At 37.6% G+C, this 16561-nt stretch overlaps 1 protein-coding gene across 2 annotated transcripts in view; it reads left to right on the top strand.

Moving 5' to 3' along the window:
* The window catches only part of SRP54 (signal recognition particle 54), a 44263-nt gene extending 38098 nt beyond the window's left edge, over nucleotides 1-6165 (top strand). For both annotated transcript variants that reach the window (XM_024762055.1, XM_024762056.1), the window contains 3 exons: nucleotides 327-497; nucleotides 2748-2843; nucleotides 3717-6165. In XM_024762055.1, the coding sequence (XP_024617823.1) occupies nucleotides 327-497; nucleotides 2748-2843; nucleotides 3717-3808 (359 nt within the window). In that variant the 3' untranslated portion in view covers nucleotides 3809-6165. The remainder of the gene's footprint in view (nucleotides 1-326; nucleotides 498-2747; nucleotides 2844-3716) is intronic.
* Nucleotides 6166-16561: the final 10396 nt, after the last annotated feature.

The raw sequence follows: 16561 nt of genomic DNA, 5'->3' as shown, positions 1-16561 counted from the left end.
GAGATATAGAAAGGGTGGACAAAGAAAATTTTTTCAAAGAAAAATTTTCACAATGTTCTATTTTACTTAAACTGTAGGGTGAGTAGATGTGTATTTGTTTTATTGTTTTTATAGCTTATGGATATTATAAATATTCTTTTGAATATATTCCATGTTTAATTTTAAAAAACCAGATGAAGACACAGCAGATGATAACAACATTTGTTAAATTTGGTTGGTGGTTTCACCACTGTATTTATTTTCTCTGTATAAGATATTTGCATGTGACTGCTTTGACAATGAATGTTAATTGTGTGTACGTAAAAGTTATTGACCCTTGCCTACAGAACTGGACAGTACTGATGGTGCCAAGGTTTTCAGTAAGCAACCAGGAAGAATCCAAAGAGTAGCAAGAGGATCAGGTGTGTCAACGAGAGATGTACAAGAACTTTTGACACAATATACCAAATTTGCACAGATGGTAAAAAAGATGGGAGGTATCAAAGGACTTTTCAAAGGTAAGAAAAATAACAAGCTCATCATTAGTTGACACACTGAAAGGAAAGAAAGAGGTTGAGAAACTAAAAATTAAAGCCAGGGAGTACTGCCAGTATTAGAAAATACACTGCTGAATTTCATGTTATATTCAAGTACTTCCAGGATTTATAATGCAATCTGTGATTTATCTGTTTTCAGATTCAAGGTAATAAATGCTAATATTTTTAAAAAATCACACTTAATGACTTTATTTTTGTGACGTTATAGTATATATTAAAGAAAATTTAGAGAATATAAGGAAATATAAGAAAAAAATTTAAAACACCCATTACCTTTACTCCCCAGAGAATCCCATGGGTCTTATCGCAAATAACATTTGATATAACTAATGCTTTTTCTTTTCAAACATCATGACTCTTTTTCCATATTGTCAGATATTCTTCAGAATATAACTTTTAACCACTGAGTACTATTCCAGTTACGCATGTATCTTTGTTTAGCACAATGCGTCTTTGTTGGATGTTTAGGCTGATTTCATATCAGTATCAGTTCCTGTATTAGTTTCTGTGCAGTCTTCCATGAGGCCAGGGATTTTGTCTGTTTTGATCATAAATATAGTAGATGCAGAATAAGTTTTGTAATAATTCAGTATTTCCAATTTAATGGTCAAATGTTTTTCAATATGTTTTATTGATTACTCACATATAACATTTCTTCGTACATTTATTGGTTTGAATTTTCTTGGTGAATTCCCTCTTACTTAGGTTACTTGTCCATTTGTTTTATTTTTTCCTTATTGCTTTGTAATAACTCTTTAAAATTCTTGGACTATACCTGCAAATATTTTTCCCAAAATTTCATTTGCCGTTCATTTTTATTTTTAATTAAAAATGAAGTTTTAGTTTTTTAAATTAATTAACTAATTTATTTATTTGGCTGCATCAGGTCTTAGTTGCGGTATGCGGTATGCGGGATCTTCGTTGAGCATGTGTGCTGTCATTGCAGCACACAGGCTCTTTGTTGTGGCGCACGGAGTCTAGAGCACACAGGCTCAGTAGTTGCAGCATGCAGGCTTAGTTGCCCCGCAGCATGTGGGATCTTAGTTCCCCGACCAGGGATCAAACCCACATCCCCTGCCTTGGAAGGCGGATTCTTAACCACTGGACCACCAGGGAAGTCTCTGAAGTTTTCATTTTTAACGCAGCCAGGCCTTTTGGTTTGGTTTATTTTATACTCATAAAAGCCTTCCCCATGTTGATACCACAGTAGTCACCTATACTTTCTTCTACTTGTTGTTGTTTTTTTTTTTAGGTTTTTACTCTTTATCCCACCTAGAATTTATTTTGCTGTGTATTGTCTAAGGTAAAAAGGTAAGTTTGTTTTTCCAAAGGGTTAAAATCATGTGTCCTAGCCCTCTCTTTAAGGTTTTTTTCTATATCATAAACACTATTAAGGTGAATTTATTATTTAAGAAATATTGATTAGGTAAGCTCCAAAGATGAATAATACCACTGAATAGCTTTCTAAAAAAGATGGGTATTTACATAAGTTTTTATCACGTTTTAAAATTTTTTTTATTTTTTTATTTTTGTTTTTGTGGTACGCGGGCCTCTCACTGTTGTGGCTGGCCTCTCCCGTTGCGGAGCACAGGCTCCAGACACACAGGCTCAGTGGCCATGGTTCACGGGCGCAGCCGCTCCGCGGCATGTGGGATCCTCCCAGACTGGGGCACGAACCTATGTCCCCTGCATCGGCAGGCGGACTCTCAACCACTGCGCCACCAGGGAAGCCCTATCACGTTTTGTCTTTGACAGTTTCCTTACTTTCCTTCCCTACTATATCCTATTTTCTTTTTTGTGACAAGGGAGAAAAGTTAGACAAACAAGTTTAAAATTGGTTATAATTCCTAACGCCACATATTATTTCAGATAGTGATTTATAAACACATTAAGTCACACCGCAACGAAGAGTAGCTCCCACTCGCCGCAACTAGAGAAAGCCTGAGCGCAGCAATGAAGACCCAACGCAGCCAAAATAAATAACTAAAATAATTTTAAAGAAAAAGAAAGTCCCTTAATATTGAGTTTCACTTGTTCTTTCTCAAAAATATGTATGAAATTGGGATAAAGAGTAGAAGGGGAATATGTACAAATAGAAATAATTGTGTTAGAGTGATAAGATTATAGGTTTTTTTCTTTATATTTACTCAATTTCTATGATACCCTGATTATATTACAGTCTATATTGACTCAAAACCTTTTTTTCTTCAGGTGGTGACATGTCTAAGAATGTGAGCCAGTCACAGATGGCAAAATTGAATCAACAAATGGCCAAAATGATGGATCCTAGAGTTCTTCATCACATGGGTAAATACAAAGTTGTCGCCAGTTGCTAATACTTGGTTTAGTTTATAAGGGTTGAGTTTTAATATGCCTTTTGTTGTGATATGAAAATCTGTTGAAACAATGTATGATTTAAGTAAAAGGGCCATCTAACTTCTAAGTTGAATGGTTGTAACAGTGCTGTATAAGCTGAGGTTTTATTTACTCCTCTGCTGCTGTTTGTGATTTTTGAGCAAGCTACTTAATCATCTTTTGTTAATGCTTGTTCTGGTGACCTTTTTCCTTAGTTTAGAATCTGGATAGTTTCATTGATTAGACTTTGGAATTATATAACGATTTTGAAAACCCAGTTCCACTTTTACCATGTAACCTATAAAAAGTTCTTTAAACTTTCTGAACCTCACTTTCCCCTTCTGTAAAATCACAGGCAATAGCTCGTCAGGAAATTATGATGATTAAATGAGCTAATAGATAGGAAAGCATTTAGTACAGTTCTGGGCATAGAACAGATGTTCAATAATGGTGAATTGTTTTCTTACTTTAAGTCCTATGAAATAACTACCCCCTATCCCTGCCCCAAATTATTACTATTTACAAGACTCAGACTCCCCAGGAAAAAAATTTTTGTTTAGATTTACTGACTCCCTACTGTGTGACAGGTACTGCTCTGAGATCTCTTCATGTAGTATGTATTTCTCATAATGTGATGAGGTAAGTTATTCATTCTCTTTTATAGATGAGGATACTGGTTATAATACAAATTTTTATGTACTTTAAGGCTGATGCAGTCAGAACCCAGTATATTTTTTTAGAAGTTCAAGTACTTATTGGGCAAAAGTAACAAATGTTTCAAGTTGTGTTTAATAATTATCTGATTTTATTCTACTCTCGCTCTAGGTGGTATGGCAGGACTTCAGTCAATGATGAGGCAGTTTCAACAGGGTGCTGCTGGCAATATGAAAGGCATGATGGGATTCAATAACATGTAAAGAAGATGCCTTAATTTAAACTGACTCAGTTGATTACATTGTTTGCTGAGACCTCAGAGTTTCCCTCCTTTTTGCAAACAGGAAATAAAAGTATTTTTCTTGTCTGTCTTGCCCCTTTTCTTTCTCTCTTCATCTTTTTTCGCCCTCCTTTTCTTTTTCCTTCCTTCCTTTTTCCCTCCCTCCCTTTCATATAAGGGAGGAATATATGGTTTTTCTGGAAATCATTATATTTTTGCTTTAGATTTTCTTCTGTTAGTTTTCAGCCATCATAACACTTCTTAAGTTAAACAAATCATGATGTAAAATTTTAGTATTGATACTTAAAAGTTTTTAATTGTCTCAAAGGCCAAGCATTGCATTTGTAAACAGTCCTGGTCAATAGTTACATGATGTCTCAATAAAAGTGCTGTAAAATAAACTTCAAAGTCGTTATAAGTTAAGGGGCTGTTAACTTTCTTTATGGCTTAAAATTATCAGTGTATCATGTTAAAAGGCAGACAGAGAAGCTAATATTTAAAACTGTTCTCATAAGTGTACCTTTATTGGGACATATGATAGAGTAACCTAACCATTAGTATTAGGAATTTTTGTTTAACTTGGAATAATCAAGATAGTTTTGCCATAGAAAATCTTAGGTCTGCCATTTAAATTGAAATTGTGAATTTGGTTACAGTTCACAATTTAATGTTTTGTATATAACTTGCATTTTTTTACTTCATATTTTTGAAGCCTTAATGGCAATATTTGATTTTCTTGAAAAGCCAATTTTGTTATGTTTCTTACATACCAAAAATCTGCTTGAAGAAATTGATATACTTTGATGATAATAGCTAATGTATAGACCTCCTAATGGGAATATAACTGCAAATATTAGGCTGTCACTATTATATATTAAAAATAATGAGACCATGACAAGATTGACTTGGTTGTTGGTTACTTTGGATTGCTGCACAGTTCAATTAGGACAATGGCTTTTCAGTAAGTTATGGAATTTATTTAAAATACTAGAATAATTATTATACCTACTCATTATTGACATCATGAAGATAATGGATGTGGTATAACAGTGCATTTTGAACTAGGGTGAACTGATTTTGAACTAGGATGAACTGATCTTCAGCAAAGAATTGATTTGTAGAAGTAGAAGAGAGTGAAAGAAATAGCTAGTTTTTATAGTATTAATTTTTTATAACTCAAGTGTTTTAAAAGGGTCTTAAAATCCAAAGTATCTTCAGAAAATAATTACATAGAGAATGCAACCGATTTTCTTGTTTATTTGGGCAAAGATTTTATATCCCACCAAATCATTTTCACCAGCCAAAAACTTTAATATCCCTATAAAATATTTGTATACCCTGTAAAAATTACATATCTTGTGTTCTGCGGAAATGTCATCACAAGGTCCAGCTACAGAAATTTGACAATAGAGAAAATATTGTTCTCCAAATTAGTTTCTTATTAAACTGATGCATACCATCTTTTCTGGGCATGCATTTTTGTGATTTCTATCCTCAGGGTACCACTTTTTCATTTTGACCAAAAAAGGAAATGAAACACTTGGCCAAACTGTATGGCTTTGGGCATTGTTGTTAGTATTTTTGGGTGTGATGCAAATTATATTTTTCAGAAGCAAAAATAACAGTGGCAAAGGACAACTAAAGGTCCAGAACATGTAGTTCAGCTTCTATTTCTCTTGCCTCTTCTATAAAATGAGGAAATTGGGGATGTTCTCTGAAATTCTGATTCCATTAATTCCTCAACCTGGCATCTTTTTAGTTACAAAAGCTATCTTTCATTTCTCACAGTTTCTATCAAAGTACTCATTTTTTGAAAGCGTAAGTACTATATACCAGAATTAAATTCTTTAATAATTTGAACAAATGTCCTTTTATTTTTCACTGTTGTTAAAATTGGTTCCTTAGCTTTTTGATATATGTTCTATTTCCAACTTAGAGCACTAACTAGATCTAATATCATACAACATTGCATTCTTCTTGGATTTTATTATAATGTTACTTAAATATGTACCAACATAAAATTAGGTATAATTTCTTGCATTTACAATGCTTATGTAATTTTAAAACAAAACCAAACAGAACTTAATTATCAGAAAACTACAGTACCTAGAAAAGGCAAATTAATAATTTAATCTGATGGATGTCAGTGTTCTGAAAGTATCGTATTTGCTAGCATGTAAAATATAAGGTGTATACACAATGCATTGCAACTTTATGGAGGAATTTTTTGGAAAAAAATAATTACTTTTCATCATGTAGTAAAAGCAATTTTAAAGTGTGTTACATAAACCATTATATTGTTCAAATAAATACAGTGTGTCATAATGTGAGAAGTCCTAAGTTCTGATATGCAGTAATATTGTACTAACCTTGAATAGACATATAATGCACATAGCTAAAAATAAATGTATTGTTATCAAAAATACTGATATAGAGAAGGGAATAAGACCAGGAAATTTACTAGAACTAAAGTTTCATCATGCATATTAATGTTGGAAAAATTACTATAATATTAATACCTTATGTCAGTGAATGTAGAGGTTCTGAAAAGTAAACCATAATATAAAATAAAATTGAATGATTTTCTTTTACAGGTAGCTTTAGTACCTATAAACAAAAATTTGAGTAAAAAATGGAACAAAGTATTTAAAATAAATGTGAAGCAATTTCAGCTTGTTGATTGTGTATGCAGTAAAAGCAAATATTTTACTATAATAAAAAATAATAGCAACCACAGAATTTGAATGAGCCAGGGAGAACCATGGCTAAATAACAACTAAATGTAAATAAGTTTTGGTCTTCCTTAAAACCTGGCAATAATTATTAATAAAGCCAAGTAAGGTGCATATTCAAAACTAGGAAGCCATCATCACAGCTCAAATCTGTTTCTGTTCATTGCTGGCATTCACTGGATTAGAAACATAATCATCTTCAAAATTCTGCTCTAAACTCCAGTTACCATGCTCTGAACATTAAGCTATTGCATTACAGTTAAACCTAATGCCTTTTTTGCTTCTGAGCCATGAGTTACAGGAATGATGGATTTATATCTCAAATTTTGAGGTATTAATTTAAATTTTACTTCTAGATCACCTGTATAGTCTGTGACTTGTTGTTGATGTGATGTGAAATTTTGCTATGAGTCTTTTCCCAACACTTTGCAATTAGGGGTAGATAACAATTTATCTGTGCTCATTGTTGAGTAATTGCTAACCCAAGCCTCTAGTCCCTATCCTTCTCTACTGACCTCTTGTCTGTAATATGGGCATATTGAGTACAAGGTAATTTTTGGATGCTTTTAAAGGAAGCTGGTAAATTATGGCACATTTCTTTTGGTAGTATTAATGTGGTGCATACAAGCTGTTGAGGTTGGCATGCCTGTGCTACTGTTTGCAACTCTCATTACTTTTCTTTCTCTTCATTCAAAATCATTATTTGAAGTGCATATAGATCTTTTAGCTTCATTTGGCTTAAAAGTTTCTCTCATTAGCCTAAAACAATGCATTTCTTTTTTTTTTTTTGCGGTACGTGGGCCTCTCACTATTGTGGCCTCTCCAGTTGCGGAGCACAGGCTCCGGACGCGCAGGCTCAGCGGCCATGGCTCACGGGCCCAGCCGCTCTGCGGCATGTGGGATCCTCCCAGACCAGGGCACGAACCCGTGTCCCCTGCATCGGCAGGCGGACTCTCAACCACTGCGCCACCAGGGAAACCCAACAATGCATTTCCTGTACCAGTTGGATCATAAATGGAAAGACAATCAAGAAATTGCACAGCAGTACCTGTTTGTAGGAGAGAGAATTTAGATGAGTCTGACACTAAGAAAATCCCCTACGTGGGGCCTGAGACTACTCTGACATAAAGACTGTCTTCTCATGGGAAGCAGAAGTGAGTAATATCTTGTAATTATGGTCTGTTTTTCTTAAACAACACACGCAAAAGTTTTGTGAACTTCCAGGGAAAAGTCCTGTGTAATGTCTGCATATCTGCATAATTTATGTATCTTGCTTGTTTGCTTTTTTGATTTTAAAATAGAATGAGGGAAATTAAAGAGGTAACCCAAAAGAGGTAAGGGTTGTTACTGGATATATTCATGGACCAGAAATTCCCAAAGTTTCTGACTTTGGGAATCAATTAAGTGGTTCAGAATTTTATGTCTGACAGAAGTGGTACAAGAAATACCCATCTGTTTCTTGACATTCCATTTGATAGGAAATATAGGGAGTGTGAAGCCCTTCAGTTGATGTGTGTCCTTTGATTTTTTACAGTTTCCTTCTTATAGTTTACCAAGAACTTGGATTGGAGGGTAAATTTACTCTATATACACAATTGGGTTATCAAGCGCATCTCATCTGTTACTAGGGAAAGGTATGGTTTCCTCAGTCCAGAAAAAGTACAGTTCTCAGGATTGTTTTTTCCTTTTGGCAACTCAGCCAATATCAACAATTTTATTTTAGAGAGTTCAGCAAAAGTTCAGCGTGGGCAGTGAACCTGGAGCTCCTCGGGGCACGTCTCACGTCTCAGTCATTTATGCCATTGTTCCTTTCACATTTCCCCCCTTTGCTCATGAGTTTTCCTGGAGAAAATATCACCAGGGCAACTTTTAGTCCCACATAGCTGGAGTGGCTTGGTTGCCTGTTCTGGATTCATCATGTTCCTCTGAGTGGGGGTTGGGTGTAAGAGTCAATAAGTGGATCAGGAAAATCGTTGGCGGCGTCATGATGTTGTGCTGCCTCAAGCATCGTGGTCTGTGTGAGCCTTAACCAAGCAGAAGAATGGTTAAGTATGGAAGTAATCAATTTAAGCAAGGACTGTATCAACATAAAGAAGCTAACAGCTATTAAGAGCAATAACCCAGTTTGCAGAACAGTTCTGAACCAAGATCCAATGTTTGAGGGCAAACAGCTGAACAAACATTAAGGGAGTGTTAAGGGTATCAGAGTGAAGTCAAGCGGGTTTCTTTTGTAGGACCTCAGTTAGAGTTTCTACTATGTCAGAAGTATTTATCCAAGTACAGCAGGTGGCATTTAAGATGGCACAGATACCTCCATGTTCTGCCAGAAGGTAGTCTAAGACAAATCAGTTATCTAATATAACATGAGTAAGTGAGTTTAGGGAGTTAACTTGGTCACTTAATGCTATGACTGTGGCATTAGCTATGTCTGCTATGGTGGCAGAGAGATTTCGAACCAATTTGTCAAGGGTTCCAACCCTCCACTTGGGGAATATAATTCTTAGATATTTCTGAAATCCCTAAGAAGAGATTTCTCAGCAGAGGAAGGAAGTAGAGCATGTGTGCTATTCGGTAATTTCTGGAGAATTTAATACAGTCAAAGGGGCCATTAAAAATCCTAGGGGACATTGAGAAGCTAGGGCTAGGGGTGTTGAGGCAGGTCATCTTCCAACTACAAAGATACAGCAGATGGGGCACAAAGAAAGGAGTTGTCAAGGTGAAATTAAACCATTGGTCAGTTATATTTGAGCAGCCTTGTAGCCTTCCTTGATGGAATATGTGGAGGGTCATCATGAGGACATATTCTGTTGCACAGCAAGGTAAAGTTGAGAGCCAATGTTTCTGGGTAACCGCGGGGTACTGGTGGAACAAATTGTTCCTAAGAACTGTTGGGGGTTTTGTCTGATTCTATTGACCAAACAGGAAAAAGGAGCTGTGAATTCAAGTAGGCAAACATGGTATGCTGGGAGAATAGATGAATTCTGAACAGGACATGGTGGAGGGATATTAGTAAGCTTGGAGATAGCTAAGGCAAGGGGATCCCAGTGTTTGGTAAGTGATTTGGGGTGCCAATGGCATAGCCAACAATCTTAGATTTCCTCCAGTGGCTAGACTTTGGGAATTGCAAACTAGGGCATTACTCTTCCAGGCATAAGGGTTCTGGGTGGATTTTAAGAAAGAATAATAACAGAAGTCTAATGAAAGAACTATCCAAGTAAAATCAGCCATTTTAATATAAAGAGGAGAAAGGGTGGCTCATGGCCTTGGTTAAAGAAAGAATCCTAAGCTGAATAGATTAGTTGAATGGCCAAGAATTGGAGCCAGAGGCTTCTTCCCAGGAGAGTTCTGGCAAGATACATGGTTTTCATAGAATTACTGCCAAAGGAGGAAGCCCACTGTATGTAGTAGGGCTAAGAACATTAATAAACCTGAAACCAAAAGGAGGAGTCTCAGAAGTTCAATTCTCCAGTCCTTCATAGTCAAACTTAAGGGACCAAAGGACCTGGGTCATTTCTTTTAAACTTTCATTCCAAGCACACACCCGTGCATGAAAATTTTCACTCCTTGAGCACGTGTCTATAAGGAGTATAAGAAGGAGAGTGGCAAGTTGATATATCAATTACTACGTATCGAAGGAGACATAGCAACTCTGTGATAATGGCAATTAGAACAAAGGTAAGAAGAGAGATTTCATTAATGGTGATCATGGAGTCTTGGGAGAGTTGTCTATATCAGGTGTCATTTGCTTCACTTTTGGGTAAGTTTCAGCTTGAGGTCTCCAGCTGTTTCAGAGGCCCATTCAGGTGGGGAAGCCTTTTTGAAATGAGAAACCTGAATCTAAGAATCAATGCCTTTATTGGCACAGAGGTTGGATAAGAGTACCTGATAGGGTCCCTTCCACCTGGGCTGCAAGGAATCCTTTACAAGATGTCTTTTCCAATAAACATAGTCCCCTGGTTGTAAATTGTGATGTTCTAGGTCTTCATATCCCAGGAGCACTTTACTGTGTAAAGGTTTTTCAACCAGGTGCTCATTTTTCTTTAGTCTTAATGAGACTTTGGCAATAATGTAAAAGATCTCCCTTGACTAGAAGGGGCTCGTATAGCCCTGAGTCAAGAATCCTAAGTGTTCCAGTAATTATTTCAAATGGTGATAACTTGTATTTTCCAAAGGGTGTAGATCTTAAGTTTAATAAAACTATGGGTAGTAATTTAGACCAAGGAAGACTGATAGCCTCAGAGAGTTTTGCCAATTGTGTTTTGATTATGCTATTGGTTCTTTACACTAGACCAGAGGACTGAGGATGATGGGCGCAGTAGAAATGTTGTAGTATAGGCCAGATTTCACAAACAGCATTTAGAATTTGTCCAGTGAAATGGCTACTTTTATCACTATGTAATTCCAAGGGAATTCCCCAAGTAGGACTAATCCTTTCCAACAATATTTTGGCCGCTGCAATGGTGGTTGCTCATCTGCAAGGAAAGGCTTCCACTCAATGGGAATACATACAAACTGTCACAAGAACGTATTTGTATCTTTGAGAGAGAGATAGCTAGATAAAATCCCGTTGCCAGATAGCAAAGGAACCAAGAGATAAAGGAAAGTGGCCTTGAGAATATGAATAGGTTTTCCTGGGTCATATTTCGGATGATCTGATACCTTTGACATATTTCAGTCGCTACTATGGGAGGTTTCCAAAAGTATTGTTTTCCCCAGGCTATCATTTTATCAGTTCTTTAATCAGTCATTTCATGTATTAATTTTAAGATGGTTTGTTGAGTGACACCAGAAAGAGCAGGGTAGCTGTTTGGCCCATACCAGAGCCCAGGATGCTGGTCAAATATGCATCCATCAGAAACCCACCTCTGCTGTTCCTTAGCTGTAGCATTCACTTGCCCATCTCTGATAATATCATTTTTTTCTTTTAATTGGAGTATAGTTGCCTTACAATGTTGTGTTTCTGCCGTACAACAAAGTGAATCAGCTACATGTATACATATATCCCCTCCCTCGTAGACCTCCCTCCCACTCCACCCCATCCCACCAATCTAGGTCATCACAGAGCACCAAGCTGAGCTCCCTGTGCTGTACAGCATGTTCCCACTAGCTAATGATTTTATACATGGTAGTGTGTATATGTCAATCCTAATCTCCCAGTTCATCCCACCCCCCTTACGCCCAGCCCAGGCCCACACATTCGTTTTCTGTGTCTGCGTCTCTTTTCCTGCCCTGCAAATAGGTTCATCTGTACCATTTTTCTAGATTGCACATATATGTGTTAATGCACGATATTTGTTTTTTTCTTTCTGACTTACTTCACTCTGTATGACAGACTCTAGGTCCATCCACATCTCTATAAATGACCCAATTTCATTCCTTTTTATGGCTAAGTAATATTCCACTGTATATGTGTACCATACCTTCTTTATCCATTCTTCTATTGATGGACATTTAGGTTGCTTCCATGTTCTGGCTATTGTAAATAGTGCTGCAGTGAACACTGGGGTACATGTGTCTTTTTGAATTATGGTTTTCTCAGGGTATATGCCCAGTAGTGAGATTGCTGGGTCATATGGTAGTTCTATTTTTAGTTTTTTAAGGAATCTCTGTACTGTTCTCCATAGTGGCTATATTAGTTTACATTCCCATCAACAGTGCAAGAGTGTTCCCTTTTCTCCACACCCTCTCTGGCATTTATTGTTTGTAGATTTTTTAATGATGGCCATTCTGACTGGTGTGAGATGATAACTCGTAGTTTTGATTTGCATTTCTCTACTAGTTAATGATGTAGAGCATCTTTTCGTGTGCCTCTTGGCCATCTGTATGTCTATTTAGGTCTTCAGCCCATTTTTGGAGAAATGTCTATTTAGGTCTTCTGCCCATTTTTTGATTGGGTTGTTTGTTTTTTTAATTTTGAGCTGAATGAGCTGTTTGTATATTTTGGAGATTAATCCTTTGTCAGTTGCTTTGTGTGCAAATACTTTCTCCCATTCTGAGGGTTGTCTTTTCATCTTGATTATGGTTTCCTTTGCTGTGAAAAAGTTTTTAAGTTTAATTAGGTCCCATTTGTTTATTTTTGTTTTTATTTTCATTACTCTAAGGAATGGGTCAAAAAAGATCTTGCTGTGATTTATGTCAAAGAGTGTTTTTCCTTCTTTTTCCTCTAAGAGTTTTATAGTGTCTGGTCTTACATTTAGGCCTTTAATCCATTTGGAGTTGATAATATCTTTTAAATGTTGGGTGTCCTTCCAAGTAGTATATAGTTAACTTGGTGTGAATAGAGCGACCAATGGGAGGAGGTTTCTTTATGAAGCCTGAATCTTGTAATGCTGCGGCCTTAGCAACTCTGTCGTCCAGTCAGTTTCCCTTTCCTTCCTCAGTGTTGTCTTTGGAATGCCCTGCAACTTATTGCCAATCGTTGTGCAGCAAGATTGCATCCAGCAAAGCCTTAGCAAAGGGGCCATTTTCAATTTCATTTCCCCCTGAGCTCAAGAAACCTCGCTGTTTCCAAAGCATTCCAAAATCCTAAGCTACTCCAAAGACATACCTGCTATCAGTGTAAATGTTAGCACATTTGCCAAAGGGCAAAGTGCAGGTGCAAATAGTGTGTATGGTTCAGCTTGTTGGGTTGAAGAAACTGAGGGGCAGAGCACTGGATTCTGTTATAGCGAAGGGAGTAGTGATAGCATATCCAGATTTCAGTTGTCCAGCAGTATTTCGTAGATAAACCAAGAAATGTCAAGGTTGTCTAAAGGTGTTTCTTGCAATCTGGTTACGAACTAGTCAAAATATCAGTTGTGGTTATGTAATCATGTGAGATTTTGTCTGTTGCTGATGGTAAGAGGGTAGCAGGATTTAGGGAGTTACAATGAGACAAAGTGACATTTGGAGAGGAAAGCAAGATTTCATAGGACATCAGTCAGCTAGCAGATACGTGTGTGTGATGTGACTTCAAGAGTGCCTCAATAGAGTGAGGGACAAACACCTGTAAGGGAGACCCCATAACTGTCTCTTCTGTAGCCTGCAGAAGGGCAGCAGTGGCTGCTATTGCTTGGAGGCAAGGTGGAAGATCTCGATCTATAGGGTCCAACTGTCTCTAAAACCCAGTAGGTCTCTGTTTGCCCCCATGGGCTTAATGAGCACTCCAAGGGTGTTTCCTGCTAACTTCATGAATGAATAGAAAGTGAAGAGAATAATTAGGGTGTCCTAAAACAGGGGCTGTGGCCAACCGAGTGTCTAAAGTTTGAAAAGCTGATTCAGCCTCATTATTCCAAACAAGAGGATCAGGCCTCTATCCTTTAGAAGGGAAAAATGAGTTGTTCATACAAGAAGAAATTAGGAACCCAACTCTGCAATAGCCTGTTAGCCCAAGAAAAAGCATCTCACTGGCACTTGGTGGCATGAAGCGGGAAACTGAGATATGCCCTGGACACATGTAGGATCCAGTGTTAGCCCTTGAGGGGTTAGCAAATGACCCAAGTATCTTACCTGGGTTTGAACAGATTGGAGCTTTTTCCTTGAGACCTTATGCCTTTGTGTGCTAGCTGAGTGAGGTGGTATAGGCTGTCCTTGAGGCGTGCTTCCTCAGTAGGGGAACATAACAAAAGGTTATCAACATATTGAAGTAAAGTAGAGCTGTGGGCAAAATTCACATTGGCCAAGTCTTGTCTCAATATCTGTGAAGAGTAAGTAGGGTTTTCTGTGTAGCCATGAGGCATAGTGGTCCAAGTATATTGATGTCCTTCCCAAGTAAAGACAAACAGGTATTGGCTATCTGGATGGACAGGAATGTTGAAGAAAGCACTACATAAATCTATGACGGTAAAGAACTGTGTGCTCAGAGGGATTAAACTGGGGGTGGTGTGAGGGTTGGGGACTGTGGGGTAACGTGATATGACTCTATTGTTTACAGATTAGAGATTTTGAACAAAATACCAACCTTGGCCATGAGATTTGCCCATGGGAAGGATTGGTGCGCTACAGGGACTGGTGCATGAGATTACGGGGCCCTTCTGGAAGTGTGCCTTGACAGTGGGACGAATTCATTCTAGGGCCTCAGGCCTGAGACCTGTTGAGGTGAAGCAAAGGTTTATTAGGATCTACCTGGATCCTAATTGATAGCACCTAATGAATGTGTTCTATGTCATTTGAAGAGGTAGACCATAAGGTAGAAGGAACAGAATCTAACAAATCCTTGTGATTGGGAATTGACAAGACAGAAGCAAGGAGGGGAATCTCAATATCAGGACTAGAGCTGGAAGTAGACCTTGAGGAGTCAATTGCAAGTGTATTTCTCCTTTTTGGGAAAAGGAAATATTAGCCTGTAATTTTTCCAGGAGATCTTGGCCCAAAAGTTGTACTGGGACAGAAGGAACTGATGAGTTCCCTGCAAAGAACCTATCTCAAAAGGCAAGGAGGGGGGGACTTACCTGGTGGCACAGTGGTTAAGAATCTGCCTGCCAATGCAGAGGACACGGGTTCGAGCCCTGGTCCAGGAAGATCCCACATGCCATGGAGCAGCTAAGCCCGTGCACCACAACTACTGAACCTGCGCTCTAGAGCCCGCAAGCCACAGCTACTGAAGCCTGTGCTCCGCAACAAGAGGAACCACTGCAATGTAGCCCCCATGTGCCACAACTAGAGAAAAACTGCACAGACACAAGGCAGCCAAAAAAAAAAAAAGGCAAGGGGGCCAACTTTCTTACCTTCATAACCGTGTTGGGAACTCACACCATTTGGACAATTTCAGTACTATGAGGAAGAGCGCCTTGAGGCTGGTGGGGTTCAAGACAGACAGAGTTGTTCCTGTGTCCACAAGAGTGGTAATAGCTTCAGATCCTATATTAAAAAAAAAAAAGTCCAATTCTCCCAATGGTGTTAGTGGAAGTACCAGGAAGATCCCAACACTTTCCTCAGAGCACCATGTGTCTACAAAAGGGAGGTGCTTCTCAAATTTCTCAGAAAGTTCATGAAAAGGGTCAGAGTGAGTGGCTTTGGGCTGCGAATAGGGCCTTCTTTTTAACTTTGGGCAATTCTTCCAGTGGCCAGGCCACTTATGATAGTGGCAGGGACCTGGGCTTAGAAGGAACCCTGAAGAGAATTTTGGTCTTTCCGTTGAGGTAGCTGCTGAGTGGCAGTGGTCAGATGCTGCAGCTGCAAATTTACGATTTTAGTGGACTTGCATTTCTCTGTGTGTTTGTCTTAGACAGCTTATTAGCCAAATCGACCAAATCAGGAGTGGCCATTGCTTTAAATCAACCTAAAGTGCATTTTTATTTTTAACACCTTTTTTTTTTAACATTTTTCCTTACACATGATTGATTATGAAACCATATCTCCCTATTTGAGGAGTGGGTTAACCTTAAAAATACTCTCTACTAAAATATATATGAAAGTCTTGTTTTTTATTTGATGGACTCTCTTCGTTATTGAATTTTATTCAGCTTTGTTGTCCCAGCCATTCACAGAAATAGGTAGATCTAAATTTACCTTTTTAGCTCTATATGGATCATTAGATAACTAAATTTAGGTAACAGTTATGTTTTCAAGTAAATTATAGTAATACCTGAATTTATTTTTTGTCATAGTAATACAGTACAACTTATACTACAAAGTGAAAGAGAGAATGATTTGGCATGTTGCTTTGTTGTCCACTTTTAGTTGATCTATGACAGTCTGGAAATAATGACAAAAATGTCAATGCCCAAAATAAAACCATTAGAATTTCTATGCTTTTCTGTTGCTATGAGTTGTTTGTTTGCAAAAGACTGCTCTTCAATTGGATATTCGTGTTAAAAAATAACTCTTCTTAGGAAATACTTCTGGCTCATGCTGGAATGTGACTTGCATTTTGAATTTTCAGTAAACTAAGAAATGTACTTGTAAACCATGAAAATAAGTTCTGCCTCAGCAGTGAAAATTGTAATTTGATATTTAATTGCCATTTTTGCAAGATAAAGTCATGCATTTATAAACATTCCACTAATTTTTAATGATAAAAGCTG

The sequence above is a fragment of the Neophocaena asiaeorientalis genome, unplaced genomic scaffold (assembly GCF_003031525.2).
Source record: "Neophocaena asiaeorientalis asiaeorientalis breed wild unplaced genomic scaffold, Neophocaena_asiaeorientalis_V1.1 scaffold190, whole genome shotgun sequence".
Taxonomy (NCBI): Eukaryota; Metazoa; Chordata; class Mammalia; order Artiodactyla; family Phocoenidae; genus Neophocaena; species Neophocaena asiaeorientalis.
This window is presented reverse-complemented; position numbering and strand designations above follow the sequence as displayed.